Below are 16,598 nucleotides of genomic sequence, written 5' to 3' on the forward strand. Positions count from 1 at the left end.
TCTTTACAAAGATGCAAAAGCAATTTAATGGAGGAAAGACAGTCTTATCAACAAATGCTGACAATTTGGACAGAATTCCAAAAACCAATTCCAACCTAAACGAAAGCAGAAAACTAATTCCAACCTAAACCTCAGATCTTAAATAAAAATTAGTTCAAAATGGATCCTAAACATAAGTGAAAAATGTAAAACCATAAAACTTTTAGAGGAAATCAAAGTAGAAAATCTTTGAGACCTCAGGATAAGTAGAGTTCTTAGTCTTGTTATCAAAACCCTATACATAAAAGGAGAAACCAACATGCTGGATTTTATCAAAATTAAAAACTTTTGTTCTAAGAAAAGCTCTGTTAAGAAGATAAAGAGGCAATCTATGGACTGGAGAAAATGTTTGCAAATCACATACCTGGAAAAGACAACTACTGAGAATACACGGAGAAGTCTCAAAGCCAACAGTGGAAAAACAAATAACCCAGTTAGAAAATGGGAAAAAATTATGAACATATACTCCACCAAAGAAGATATACATGTGACAAATAAAGCACATGAAAACTCTTCACCATTAAGGAAGGGTAAATTAAACCATAACGAGATATTAATACACATCTATCAGAATGGTTAAAATACACACACATATGCACACACACTCAGTGGTGGCTCATTGTAGAGTACCACACTCCACAATGGAATGAGCAGAGTGGGGGAAACCAGAGTATGGGCAGCACAGAAAGTACTCTCTAATGACTTTCTAACCAAAATGAGAGAACACAGATGACAATGAAATAGCAGCTTCAAGTGCTGAATGAAAATAATTGGCAAACTAGACCTCTATATTCAGAGAAAAAAAATACCACGAAATTTAAGACAGAATCAAGCTGCTTTCAGAAAAACAAAAGCCAAAAGACATTTTTACCAGAATATTTGATATAAATTTAACAAAGCACTAAAGGGAATTCTTCAAAAAGAAATAAATTGAAGCCACATGGAAGCATAGAAATTCAGGAAGAAAAGAACAGCAGCAATGGTAAATATTAATTATGTAAAACAATAAAAATGTTTTATATGCTTAAAACATACATAGAATTTAAATAATTAAGTAATGGCTATTAATAGCACAGAATACAGGAAGCGGGTTAATGGATTTAAAATGTTGCCTTTGTCATGTCATGGTAAAGGGACTAGTTTTAAACTAGATTCTGATGAGTAAAGGGGGAATGTTATAATCTCTAAGGTAATAACTAAGAGAAACCGTATGCATAGGTAATAGTATTTAAAAGAGAGTGATAATTGATTAATTTAGAAAAGGCCAAAAAAGATGGCTAAAGAAACATAACAACATATGGGGCAAACAGAAAACAATACAGGGGTCTATTTTAACCCAATAATGTTAGTAATTTTATCAGATGTAAATGTGATACATTCTCCAATAGAAAGACAAAGAAACCAAAACGCAAATACATTCTTTGGAGTACAGAAATGTTCAAAGTGGAGAAATTGAAAAATATGTCATGAACTGAAAGAAAGCTAGGGAAAGAAAGCTATACTAAGTCAGCAATAGTTGACACTAAGGCCAAAAAGAAAAAAGGACCTTGCAGAATGACATGAGTCAATTCACCAGGAAGACGTAATAATTTTAAATGTAGATGTGCCACACGTTACGTTGCCTCAAAGTAAAATAAGACCAAAATTCTGAGCTTCTAATTGTTGTATATGGCTACCCACTGGATGACTTAGAGTCACCAAATTCTCCACACCAAAACCAAAAGTTCTTATTTCCTCCTGTGAAACCTTGTCCTCTCCTCTAAGTTTATATTTGAATAGTGGTATCACATGATATTGCCCAGAAACCTTAGTAGCATCATGCTTTCCCTTTTCCTCATTCCTGTTCAAAGACTACTACGTCCTCTCGATTCTTCATCTTAAATGCTTCTCCTTTCAACTTCTTTATTTTTTGCACTATCACTGTTCTCATCGTCCCCTGCCTAAATGACTGCAATGCTTTCCCAAATTTTCTTGGCCTAAAATGTTGCTCCTACTTCAAAACAGACCCTGATGCTGGGAAAGATTGAAGGCAGGAGGAGAAGGGGACGACAGAGGATGAGATGGTTGGATGGCATCACCGATTCGATGGACATGGGTTTGGGTGGACTCTGGGAGTTGGTGATGGACAGGGCGGCCTGGCGTGCTGCGGATCATGGGGTCACAGAGTCGGACACAACTGAGCAACTGAACTGGACTGAACTGAACTGACCTGACTTCAGAACATCCTCCTCGCAGGTGCTAGAATGTGCTTTCTAACACAAATCATATTAGATCATAGGACTCTCCAGCCTCCAGACAATTGATGGTTCTATGTGCCTGTGGTACACAGCCCAGCATGCCCACCCCTGCCTGTCTCTCCTGTCTCAGCCCCTACTGTCCTCCACCCGACACCCCAAAGCTTTACTAACAAAGAGCAGGCCAGTTGGCAACCTCTGAAATGGGAAGCCTCTGCAACTTTGTACAAGCTTTTTCTTCTCCATAAAATGCCTATTTTCCCAACAGATGCCTTCTCAGCCTTCTGAGTTAATATTATTTGTATCTAAAATTTATTTCATTCTAAATGAGTATCAGGGAATGTTTTAATTTCCTGTCTACCACAGCTCTATGAGGTAGTTACTATTCGTGGCCCAGTGTACAGATGAGAAAGTCAAGAGAATAAGTGACTGTTCATGGTCAAATTTGCTGGGATGTGTAAAGACTGAGTCTGAACCTAGAAAGTCTAGCTCTAGGGGTTGCACTATGTTTATGAACCACTAACTACAAGTCAGGATTCATCATTCTTTGCAGTGCTTTCTGAAACTTTTTTTTTCCTGTATTTAAAAAAACTTTTACTCAACACCAATGTACTTCAGATCTCTTTCTTCCTGCCTCTGCTGTCCTCTGCACATACGTCTGACAAAAGCATTTGCTGTGCATAATTTACAATTATTTCCTGACTCTTGAATAAGATTCTCAAAAACAAGGACCTTGTTGAATTCATCTTTGTGTCCCCAAAGAAAAGCTCACTGCCTGCATAGCAAATGGTGAATGCTATTGAATAAGCAATTAAGGAATGCATAGAAAATATATAGATAGATCTTACTGGATGGATCTTTGCTGTCTAATCTAAGCTTACAAGGGGAAATCTTGGGACTAAATATATTTCTTGAATTATAAAGTTGTAACTATGTTGTAAACATATTATGCATGTGTTCGTGTGTATGTATGTCTATATATAACTTTTTGGTCTTACATATTATCCTGTTTCAAAGATAACATGGTTGACTTTTGTGGCATATATCATTGTGAAGAAACAATTAGCAGAACAACATCAAAAAATATCATCAAAAGATTTAAAACACTGCCAAAGGGGTAGTTTTTTGTAGGAAAATGCTTGTTTAGCTAAAAACTTGAAGTTATAAATGATGTTAGGTTTGTTACTTAAGAAAATCCATTCTCTTAATGCTGAATTTCAGAAGGCAGAGAAAATATAAAAATTTTTAAAACTCCAGACACTTTAACATGCAGCAACACTACTTAGAAGTATGACTTTTCTCATCATTAACAAAGTCAAAAGGTAGAAAAAAATAGGAAAATGTTCTATTTAGAGAGAGCAGGATTAAGAGCAGTGTGCTATTCAATAGTCATAATATAAGTTACAATAGAAAAGATGTGAAATTCATCAATCCAGACCAAGTATACAATAGCGTCTAATAATGTAAACAAGGGCATGGAATTGTTTTGTTGTTCTCAATGATATATTAGATTGTACACTATACTATTGATATTTAAATTTTATGACTGATGGCAGAGCTATTTAATGGAGACAGGGATTATTTCCCCAATTCTGCTCAAGATGTGCTAAGAGACCCTGCCAAGTCAATCTCTGTGTGACTCTGTTCCCCAGTTTGTAAACTAGAGTATATAGTAAGAATGCCAATCAGGGTTATAGCATAAAAATAAATGCCCAAATTCCTTAATTTTGCTGGAATTTTGTGAAAGTGAAAGTCGCTCAGTTGTATCTGGCTCTTTGTGACCCCATGGTCTATACAATCCATGGAATTCTCCAGGCCAGAATACTGGAGTGGATAGCCTTTCCCTTCTCCAGGGGATCTTCCCGACCCAGAAATTGAACCAGGGTCTCCTGCATTGCAGGTGAATTCTTTACCAACTATGAGCCATGAGAATTTTGAGAAATTTTTACTAAACTGAGGGCTATAATTTGGAGGTAGAAATTTTTGTTATATAGAAATTTATTACCCTCATAGTCCAATGCAATTATATTCCATATACTTTTGCTAATTCTTTACCATTATGCCGTGCAAAGCTGATATGATAGATGTGATGTTTGTCAACATTAGAAAGATAATGGCTTTTTACTGTATGTATGTATATGTATACATATAAATATAAGTATTACTTAAAATATAAATACTACAAATATATATTATGTATAATGTATTTATAATATAAAATATATTCATATAAATGTAAATATCACATAAATTTAAATTTTTGCTATAATATATTATTTATAAACAGTATATTTTAGTAAACATATATATTTTCCTTTTCTTCTGGTAAGGAGGAAGCAATGACTCTTACTGCTTATATATAGTAATATTTATATATGGTAATATTTAGTATTATAAATATAAATATATATAGTATATTTATAAATATAGTATATTTTTACTATTTATACTATAAATATATTATACATATAAATATAGTATATAAATATAAATATATATACATATAGTATATTATAGTATAAATATAAATATATATAGTAATAGTAAATTAAACTGGCAGTTCAGATGGTAAAGAATCTGACTGCAGTGTGGGAGATCTGGGTTCAATCCCTGGGTTGGGAACATCCCCTGGAGAAGAGAATGGCAACCCTCTCCCACATTCTTGCCTGGAGAATCTCATGGGCAGAGGAGCCTAGTAGACTACAGTCCATGATGATTGCAAAGAGTCAGACACAACTGAGCGACTAACACACTGACATTAGTAAATTAAATGCTCTATTTAGGACTAGCTCAAATTGGAAAGCAGGCAGAATCAAATGAGAAGATGAGAATGAAGAAAAATATCAACAGTTCTCTCTCTCCAAAGAGTGAGAAAAGAAATGACTTGCTTTTGAGAAAACTCACCCCCAGAATCTCTCATCATCCTAAGTATGTTTACTGATCTATATGGAAACCATGTGGGCAGATGAGAAAGAGGATGAATTTAGGAGATAGTCCTACCTGATTCCAAGGTTGGCTTTACTTCTTACAAATACTTTGACTGCAAGCAAAGTACTTAATCTCCTAACCTCTCTTTTCCTCCCTTGGAAAATGGGATAATCCATTCTGTCTCATGGGTGGTTGTGAGGATTAGATGAGAGAACCCATGCAAAGCACCTCTTGTAGAAGCTTGGTGACAGGTGGACAACCAGGACATCTTCACCTGGGAGTGAGCTGAAATTAAAGCTCCCACACAAAGGTAACAGAACAAAGAGAATATAGTCCCTGATAATGTTTTATCTCTAAACAATTAATTTACAACCAAAGAATCTTCTTCACTGTTTATGCTGACCAGGCATAAACAGACAGTCTGCTTGTATGTTCCTGGAAATACTATATCAAAGCCAGGACCAGTGAATACGGGTAATGATTATTACAGGAAACTTATGCTTATAAATAATTTAACCCGAAACACCCTGATGAGGTGCGCATTTTCTGAAGGGCTGGAGCAGTTTTGGATATGCAGAATAACTGTTTGCTAGCTTCTTGTTTTTTCAGTGCTTTTCAAAGTGTTATAATTTACTATTAACTCAGTTTTATCACTGAGATTGGTTTTCACAATACCACCTGGTTTTATTTTCCCAATGACAACCCTATCCTTCAAGGGGCAGCAATACAATCATTCAAGATGGGGGTGGAGAGTGAGAACACAGACTGATATTGGAATACATTTTAATAAAAACCTTTCCTTGTTTTTGGGCTGATGTGGCATTTTATTCCAATTTACTTGCTTTGGTATGGTTTTGGTGAACTAAGCATTTGGTGGTTTCTTTATCATATTTCCACATCCAGGGCTCAGCAAAAAACCCTTGTCAATAAAACCCACAAAGGAGAAACCTTGCCTTTGACATCATCTCCCAAGAGGAACCTAATCACCAGTGAAAGTTGCAATACTTATAAAGAGCAGAAATAAGCTTAGTTGAGCTTTCTGCAAATGGGTTTATAATTTCAGCTCATCTCATTGTCAGACTTCATCAGAGGGAGCAAAGGACTTTAAGGGAACAGACAAACAACACTGCTTTCACGTAATATCACCATTACTGCTAAACTAAGGGTTACCTAAGCAGTGACTTACAAAGCTATTCACTTCATAATTCAACTATCTTATTGTAATCGTACTTTTAAAAGTAATGTCATCTGGCAGCTAATATCCGGCTGCTAGGAAGGACCAAGGAGACACAGAAACATTGCTAGTGTTGCTAAATGTTTTTACGTTTATTTATTTATTTTTTAATGTTTAGCCATAGAACTTTAGAATGCCTCTCAAAGTCCAAACTTAACACCAAAAGTATGAAATTTACAAATAACTAGAAGTAAAAATCTGAGTTTGAGATGTTGTTACATTTGCCTCCATTTGTTGTGATTTCATTTTCCATCTTCGGGGCCCCAGGCTGTCATCAGCTTTCTCTGTATACCTTTCCATCTCTCCTGTCCGCCCTTACAAGTAACTGTTATTCAGCTGCCTCAGCTTCCTCCCACCGCTGCCACCTATTTCCTTGCAGCACGGCTGAGAGACAGTTTCCAAATATTACGGCAGCAGGTAAAAATCAAGAGAGCAGACACACATGACCCGAGTGCTGAGTCTGACCTAATTCTCTAAGGATGAAGGTCATTCAGGTCACTACCCTGAGTAATAGCAGAACCGTCTGCACCACGACTCCATGTTGAAAAATCTAGATATAATATAATGTATAACACATATATAGAATACATAGTGTAATGTAACTTTACATTTATCCATCTATTCTTTAATTCATTCATATAGCCAATATTGATGGAGTAATAGCTAGGTGCTAGGTGTCTGCTGCATGTGCTAAGTTGCTTCAGTCGTGTTTGACTCTTTGAGATCCTACAGACTGTATGTAGCCTGCCAGGCTCCTCTGTCCATGGAATTCTCCAGGCAAGCATACTGGAGTGGGTTGCCAAAACTTTCTCCAGGAGATCTTCCCAAACCAGGGATCGAACCCATGTCTCTTTCTTCTCTTATATTGGCAGGCAGGTTCTTTACCACTAGTGTTACCCAGGAAGCCCAGGTATCTGCCAGGCTTTGGAATTTTATTGGAATTTAGCTTCTGATTTTGGCTTTAAGTTATAAAACGTACTTTAGGGTTTGCTGCTTAGATTTAAGTGCATGGTGAATATAAAAGAACAAGAAATAATTGGACCCAGGAGTGCTGTTGTTGATAATAATGATCTTATCTCCCCTCCTCTGCCTTAGAGAGAGAGTGGGGTAGGTCATGGGACCTTATAGAAATCCAGAGCTTTAATATTACTTTCTGATATATATCAGTTCCTCTTTGACATCTCAGGTACTTTACAGAAATTACCTACTGCATCCCCATCAAATTCTTGAAAGGCAGAATATAGTAATAATTCAAGTTGATCTTTTTTAGTGGATAAAAGCTGAACATAGTCACTAAACTTGTTTTTTTAAGTAACGTATTCTGCAGCACTTTAGCATTTAGTGACTATGGTCCAACACAGTCAGTATACATACTTTGAATCACTGATTCTAATCCTGTATCTAGAAGTTTCATGCCTAACGTGATGAGAATGTCAAAAACAGACTGACTGGACAGTACTCTGGTGTGAGATCGGTAAAATAAGAAGAAAAGAGGGCTTTGATGACTTAAAAGCATGTCTGCAGATCTGAAATGTTGGGTGAGTGACTTAGGTAAGCACAGCCAGGGTGGAAGCAAACCCTGGTGGTGAAGCGGGGCAGAACCAAACAAGCAGAAGTGGACAGAATAATGGATACTCTTGAGTGTCAGTTGTGCCCCGTGGGGCTTGCCCACTTCAGCACAATCCATAGAACTGATGCCTGTTTAAACTTCATGGGACTACAGACACCGCTGACAACTGGATGAAAGATTTGTCTTCTTTCCAGAGAAAGGCTCAGATCTGCAGATAATTTCAGATATCCACAGATCCTAGGAGCTCAGGATGACGAGGTCCCTGGTTATCAGTTATCCAGAATCACTTATTCATGTAGAGTAGGACTGATGGGGAAAGTGAGAAGGCAGGTGTCTTTCACAGGAAAGTGTCAGCCCCCAGGAAGGGCTGACTTTGTTTCCTCCTTACCTTCCACCCCATGCTAGTGGCCCTTCATAGCAGAAGCTCCATTAAAGAGGAGACCCGATTTCACCACATAATTCATTAGCAACAAGCCAGGGGGATATTTCCCTCAAATTTATTCTGACCTATTAGCAATATAAATATAACAAATGTATGAGGAGAAATTACCTAATGATTACATAATTGTATGAGTTGGCACTTAACTGACTTCTGAAAAATTATAGCAGATTTAGTATTGTCAAGTGTGGAAGTGAAATAGCAAATTTGTAAACCTCTAGGGTTTAGGTAAAGATGAATGAAACTGAGCTGCTGCTGACTAAAATGGCCTCCATTTCACATCAATTATTTATTCAGGGAAAACACTGCCTTCCAACAGTTTTGGAAACAAAAATTCGCTGTCCCATCCATAAAGTCATTTTTTTCTCTCTTCACAGGATGCTCAGGGCAGTTTGAAATGGATGACACTGAGGTGGAAAGTGCATATTATTAGCCAAGCTTAAGATTTTTATCTAGACCTGTAGTGAAAATATCCTATAAACCCTAGAATTCATCATACCTTTTATGGTTCCTCTCCCTTTTCCTCACCAGAAACAACAAAAACCAAATCAAACTGAAAAGCTATGCAGAGCAAACAGTGAATTTGTATGTATGGTCTTGAAAGGTTTTTAAGATCAAAACAGTACAAAATTTTAATACTCAGGTGTTCAGCAAAAATCAAAACCACTAAACATAACTTAAAATTATTCTTTAAATATCCCCAAGTGGCTGATGGCATTTATACATGACAAAGAGGTGAGAGGGGAACTTCCCTGGTGGTCCAGGGGCTAAGATTCTGTGCTGCCAAGGCAGAGGGTGCGTGTTCAGTCCTTGGTCAGGGAACTAGATCCTGCAGGCTGCAACTAAAGGTCCCATGTGCCACAACTAAGGCCCAGTGCAGCCAAATACATATTTTTTAAAAAGGAAGAGGTGATGGGCATGCAGGGGTAGCACGTGGCGGGTAAGGAATGAACCCCATTTCTGCTCTCTGCGTGTAAACCTTTCCTCTGTGACCAGAAGAAAACAGTTATTGACTGAAAGTGTCCAGTGTTTACAGGTAAGCAGGGGCTTTGACAGTGCACGATTTTTCCTTCTGTGCTACTTCAGTTCAGTAAAATCACATGAAGTCCCAAACTGTCTTTTGTAGCTCAGAAAAACATCATAATTCATGAGGTTAGGGAACACTGGCTAAGCTTCATGCAGGTGATGACCGTGTAGAGTGCTTTAGGATGACTTCAATGATCATGTGAGAATATATTAGGAAAAAGGAAAACAAGTTGAAAGCGGGTAGAATGAGCTATGCAATTACATGTCATTTGATTCTAAAGTCTGTGCTAAAGGAATGGATAGATGAGTTCTTTTGTGCAAAAAAGCTCCAAAGGAAAGTAAAGTTGTTTTTTTCAAAATAGCCTTCCGTGTTTTGTATGCCATTTCACTTAGGCAATTCTATTAAAGCAACGAATGCTTCCTGTCTACCCATAAGACTTGCTTTCAAGTTATTGTTGATACAGCTAAGTAGAGTTTCTGATTTTCTGATTCCATTTGTCACAATGTCTGCGTTTTATTGGGAAGACTTCAAAACACAAATGTCTAATTGCTTCCCTCGAGAAACGCATGACAAAAATCACACACTAAATGTAAAGAAGGTGAAGGTAAGCTCTGATTGCTATCAGAGGCATGAAGGTTGGGCACAGCATGGGGTAAACAGAAAGAAAGAGTTTGAACACTGAGGTAGAATTCTTATTGTTGAAAACACCCCAGGTCTCTCTGAGTAGTCACAGTAAGTGATTTATTTTGTGAGCTTTTTGTTTTTAGAACATTGATCACTTCTGTATTCAAAGTGAAGAATCAGAACACTTCCCAGATATAAATGATCTTAGACTGTGCCGCTGATGCTACAAGTACAGATAAACAGAGAACTGGTTAGCTACTTTATATTTTAATGAACTTAAAGTTCTAAGCTAAAATGGACAACCAACAAGGACCTATTGTGTAGCACAGGGAACTCTGCTCAATGTTATGTGGCAGCCTGGAATGGGAGGGAAGTTTGGGAGAGAAGGGATACATGTATATGTATGGCTGAGTCCCTTCACTGTTCACCTGAAATTATCACCACATTGTTAATTGGCTATGCCCCAGTACAAAATAGGGTTTCCTCGGTGGCTCAGACAGTAAAGAATCTGCCTGCAATGCAATAGACCTTGGTTAAATCTCTGAGTAAGGAAGATGCCCTGGAGAAGGGAATGGCACACCATTCCAGTATTCTTGCCTGGAAAATCCCGTGGACAGAGGAAACTGATGGGCTACAGTTCATGGAGTCACAAAGAGCTGGATACAACTGAGCAACTAACCCTTTCAATACGAAATAAAAAGCTTTTTTAAAAAAGTTCTAAGCTCGTATTTACAGATAATTATTTCTCAGAAGCAGTGCTATTACAGGGGCGCTACTTTTGATTGAGCCTCTCACCTGGATTTCTCTTTTACCTTTAAATGGCTCCCTGATAACTACCTTGTGCCCAAATTGCTTCTCAAGCTTCAATTTCCTCCTATATTGCTCCATTTAGATATCTCATAGGTCCTCCAACCCAAAATGATCCAAACGAAATATAACATTTCTTCCCTAAACCTCAGCCTCCTAAGGCACCACTAACCAGCGAAAGAAAGTGAAAGTGTTCGTCACTTAATCATGTCTGACTCTTTGCAACCCCATGGACTGTAGCCTGCCAGGCTCCTCTGTCCATGGAATTCTCCAGGCAATAGTACTGGAGTGGATTGCCATTCCCTTCTCCAGGGGATCTTCTCAACCCAGGGATCAAACCTGGGTCTTCGACATTGTAGGCAGATTCTTTGCCCTTTGAGTCACTAGGGAAGCCCCTGTGAACCAGTGAGCTACCCACAAAAAGTCATTCTCAACTCATGTCCTCATTAATAAGCATCAAGTTCCCAACACTGTACTTCCAGAGTATTCTACCTTCTGAGTATCCCTGAGATTTTTCACCTTTCCTTCTGTTTCTATTCCCCCTGTATTAGTTTGAGCTTTCAAACACCCTCATCTAAAATTCCATAATGAGCTTCTTCCTTTAGAGGTTAATGAGTCCTCCAAGTCTTTTCTTGGTTTCCTGGATAGCTCATTTGGTAAAGAATCTGCCTGCAATGCAGGAGACCCTGGTTTGATTCCTGGGTCAGGAAGCTCCTTTGGAGAAGGGATAAGCTACCCTCTCCAGTATTCTTGGGCTTCCCTGGTGGCTCACACGGTAAAGAATCCACCTGCAATGTGGGAGACCTCGGTTTGATCCCTGAGTTGGGAAGATCCCCCGAGGAGGGATGGACTACCCACTCCAGTATTCTTACCTGGAGAATCCCATGGACAGAGAAGCCTGGTGGGCTATAGTCCATGGGGTTGCAAAGACCTGGACATGATGGAAGAATTAAGCACACAACACCAAGCCTTTCTCTACCCTGCTACCACTATGATGCTTCTAGAAGCAGAGTCTGGACATGCATTACTTAAAATTCTCCCAGGCTCCTCACCATTTTAAGGATAAAGTCAACATAGGCCACAAGGCCTTTTTTTTCTTTTTGATCTGGCCCTTGCTATCTACAGGCTCAACTACCATTTTCATGGGTGATAATGAGACTCAAATCTCGTTTGAGATAGTGCTGTAAACAGACTTTATCTTTAAATAGTAGAAAGACACATTTGTTGAATCTTTTTTTTTTCCACTCAACATACCTTACATGTAATTTTTAAAACCAAAATTTTATGTGACATTTTTCTCTAAACTTAAATGAAGAGCGGTTTTAGACAGGTGAAAAAAGAATTAAAACAGAACTGTAACAGTTATAAAAAATAGATTTACAAGTCCAAAATTCTTACCCAATGTCTGCCGGAAAGTTATCCTCCAACCTCTTGCTGTTTGAATTGAATCTGTCTTGAACACCAGGAACATACTATTATTGCTGCTCCTAATACTTGGTGGAAGGTTGGAGCCACAGAATTGGCCGAGAAGGGGATCACTGATGTTAGAACCATCATAAACTGCCAAGTAGTCTTCAGAGCAGGAAGCCGAGGGAACCACATCAAAATCATTGAACCTGTGAAATGAACCTTGTTAATAGTGATGTTCTCCATTTGTACTTCCATTAAATTACAGCTTAGCTCTTATTTTTTAAAAAAAGATAGGACAAAGGTTAACAAGCATCAACGATCCACTTGCTAGGAAACATTAGAAACAATATACTATTTTACTGATCAGTTCAAAAGTTTAGAGGAAATTTTTTGAGAGACTAGAATATGGCAAATAGATGGGAAAACAGTGGGAACAGTGAGAGACTTCATGTTTTGGGGCTCCAAAATCACTGCAGATGGTGACTGCAGCCATGAAATTAAAAGATGCTTACTCCTTGGAAGCAAAGTTATGACCAAATAGACAGCACATTAAAAAGCAGAGACATTACTTTGCCAACAAATGTCCATCTAGTTAAAGCTATGGTGTTTCCAGTAGTCATGTATGGATGTGAAAGTTGGACTATAAAGTTGAGTGCTGAAGAACTGATGCTTTTGAACTATGGTATTGGAGAAGACTCTTGACAGTTCCTTGGGCTGCAAGGAAATCCAACCAGTCCATCCTGAAGGAAATCAATCCTGAATATTCATTGAAAGGACTGATGCTGAGGCTGAAACTCCAATATTTTATCCACCTGATGCAAAGAACTGATTCATTTGAAAACACCCTGATGCTGGGAAAGATTGAAGGTGGGAGAAGGGGACGACAGAGGATGAGATGGTTGGATGGTATCACCGACTCGGTGGACATGAGTCTGAATAAATTCCTGGAGTTGGTGATGGACAAGGAGGCCTGGCATGCTGCAGTCCACGGGATTGCAAAGAGTTGGGCACGACTGAGTGACTGAAATGAACTGAACTGATGATAAGCTTTTGGAATATACAGATGAGTAAGACACAGCTTTGGATTTCCAGGATTTTATAGTCAAGGACATATTAAATCTCTTTGACATTAAGCTTTGACAAGCTGAACTGATACACATTTATCATTTGAGCAACACTTTAGTTTCCCAGTCTCATTAAAAATATGGTATTTACTCTGCTCCCTTGTTACTTTTGTGACATCAAGTGGTACTATTATCCTATTATTTATTTATGGGAAGGATGCTAATATAACAGAGTGGAAGAAATGCTGGTTTTAGAAGCAGAGCTTCATTTTCATTCTTACACTCTGTTTCTTTTTAAAACAGACTTTATTCTAAGGTTAAATGAAGCTATATGTAACTAAAACCAAACTAGGGTACCTGGCATAAAGAAGATGCTTTAAAAAAAAAGACAGAAAAGGAAAAGAACAGACCCAACAAAATATTATTATTATTTCTGTGATTTTGAAAACCAGGAATATGAACTAAGTTATTCCTCAGAAAAAAAAATATAAGAAATCAATGGTACAAAGAATGAATTACATTCTCTGGCATCTCACTTTACTGCAGTGAGCAGTAATTCACACTTCAGATCACTGTAGTCATCATGGGCATGTTACCACTCATCCCAGCTCTGGACCTTCCTGACATTTATTAGGATTGTCTTTTTGTGACAGACACTGGAGGTCTGACATGGCCCTAAGAGATACTTTGGCCCCAGAAATGTAAACAGTTGTCATGCATATTCCTTTTGGAAGAAGTTTTAAGCACTACTACTCAATATGCACACTGCCTTCCACTGCAGTGATGATCATGGAAGCAAATGCAAAATGAGTTTCCATCAACCTGGGTGGCTGAGTGACTATGTTAGGAGGCGATTCCTTGCTGGACCACTCTAGATACACTCATACAAGTGAGAAAGAAACTTGCTGAGGTAAGCTACTGTGCTTTGGGGTTGTTTGTTATCACGTATAACCTATCCTAACAGATACATCCCTGACTTTTCTTTTTATTGCCTAACATAGTATTTCTTTTCTTTTTTATTGAAGTATAGTTGATTTACAATGTTGTGTTAGTTTCTGATGTACAGCAAAGTGAACCAACTATTCATGTATATATTCTTCTAGATTTTCTTAAGAATTATGGTGGGTTTATTATAGCTTTAAAAAAAAAAAACCTGTTTATTTGATATCCTGTAATCATTTTGGTAGGTTCTTCTTCTGTCTCAGGTGTTTTTGTTTTCAGGTGGGTTGTTTGGGTTGTTTTTTGTTTTGTTTTGTTTTGTTTTGCCTCTTTTTGCTAGCCTCTGTTCAGTTCAGTTCAGTTGCTCAGTTGTGTCCGACTCTTTGCAACCCCATGGACTCCAGCATGCCAGGCCTCCCTGTCCATCACCAACTCCTGGAGTCCACCCAAACCCATGTCCATTGAGTTGGTGATGCCATACAACCATCTCATCCTCTGTTGTCCCCTTCTCCTCCTGCCTTCAATCTTTCCCAGCATCAGGGTCTTTCCAAATGAGTCAGTTCTTCGCATCAGGTGGCCAAAGTATTAGAGTTTCAGCTCCAGCATCAGTCCTTCTAATGAATATTCAGGACTGACTTCATCTAGGATGAACTGGTTTGATCTCCTTGCAGTCCAAGGGACTGTCAAGAGTCTCTTCAACACCACAGCTCAAAAGCATCAATTCTTCAGCGCTCCGTTTTCTTTATAGTCCAACTCTCATATCCATACATGACTACAGGAAAAACTATAGCCTTGACTAGACAGACCTTTGTTGGCAAAGCCTCTGTAATAAATAGCATATAATATGGAATACTTTTTAAAATATCTCATGATTAGAGAGGATTAAGAAAAATGATGCAGTATGTTAAAATGATACAATATGTTTTGGTTGGCTGAATGTTTTCAAACTGATGATAAAGATCAAGATGAAAAGTTTCTTAATTTTTTTTAACTATGTGCAACATTTAATGTTCCTGTAATAGAAGAGGGCAAAACAATTGCTAGATAACTTCCAGAAATACTACTTTCATTCTTATTTTCTATAGACAATACATTCATTTTCCACAACATGAATCCATGAAGAATGATAAAAACCTGAATTTCCAGGAGGGATTCAAAGCTTTTTTGGGTTTGCATCATTTTCCCATGACAGCACAGAAAATATCTGGAAAAACCCGTTAACCCAGAAAACCTCATGAAACTGGCCTATTTTGAGAGCCTTGAAAAATCTGTGTGTTACTACAGTCTACAACTTCTGCGGTACCTAGAATAGTATCTGTTTCATAAAATGTAGTTTCTTAGAAAGAATATAATAAATAGTTTTCCAAACATACTGATCTGACCTTTGACTATGGTGAGCCCCAGGGCCTATATATATATTATAGCATATGCTATAATCCTACACTGTGAGAATCAAATATTGGGCCATGATGGCAAATGACAGGAACTATCCCTTAAGCTTCCATTCTGAGCAGGTGATCCCTTCACAGACCTCTTGCTCCTGGCCATCTGGCAGTTGTTGTTTATGCTTTTGTTCTAAGGACTTAAAGGGTTTTTGGCTTTGGAGCATGGTGTCCTTAAAACAGTCTCAGGTGGGAGTTGCAGTGTTCTTCAGAATCCAGCCTGCAGCCCCTCCCCCATCTGTTACAGGAATCAAACCTGATGAGACCCGCCTTACAGTCCAAGGACCCATTTGATAAGTGAGTCTCTGGAGGTAAACTGCAGAGAGTTTATGACTTGGGGGAGAGAATGTGATCACAGTCATATAGGAGGAACAGAGGTAGGAGGAGTCCTAGCCCATTAAGCGTCTATAAAAATTCTACATTGCCATAAACTACAGCAACTTTCAGAGTTTTCCACCACATGCTATATATCGCTGAAACACAGGAGTTAGAAATATATTATCTTGTATGACAACAGTTGTGAACTTTATCACTTGGAGAACTGCAGGCTACTTTCCCTTAATCAGTCTTACTGGAAGTAGGCAGGATCAGGGAGAATTTACTGATGATATAAGATACCTTGTTGAGCACCAGTTTAGAAATATTCTGAAATAGGAATAAAATGAATTTCTTAAGTAGTTAGAAAATTTACCTTTCGAGAGAGAGCATATGGAAGGATAAAGGACATGATTTGGGGAGGAAATCTGATAAGGATTTTTTTGACTTTTCATTTAATAGTGTATCACTTTGGAAAAGTTATGTGATGCTCCTGAGCTTCAGTTTTCTCTTCAGTACAGTGAGA

The 16,598-nt window shown here is 38.0% G+C and overlaps 1 protein-coding gene across 1 annotated transcript in view; it reads right to left on the reverse strand.

Annotated features, from left to right (window-relative positions):
- CUBN (cubilin) overlaps positions 1 to 16,598 on the reverse strand; it is a 272,327-nt gene that overhangs the window by 31,952 nt on the left and 223,777 nt on the right. The window contains exon 59 of the mRNA XM_005687978.3: positions 12,301 to 12,518. Within this exon, the coding sequence (XP_005688035.2) occupies positions 12,301 to 12,518 (218 nt within the window). The remainder of the gene's footprint in view (positions 1 to 12,300; positions 12,519 to 16,598) is intronic.

This window comes from Capra hircus, chromosome 13 (genome assembly GCF_001704415.2).
Source record: "Capra hircus breed San Clemente chromosome 13, ASM170441v1, whole genome shotgun sequence".
NCBI classification, from domain to species: Eukaryota; Metazoa; Chordata; class Mammalia; order Artiodactyla; family Bovidae; genus Capra; species Capra hircus.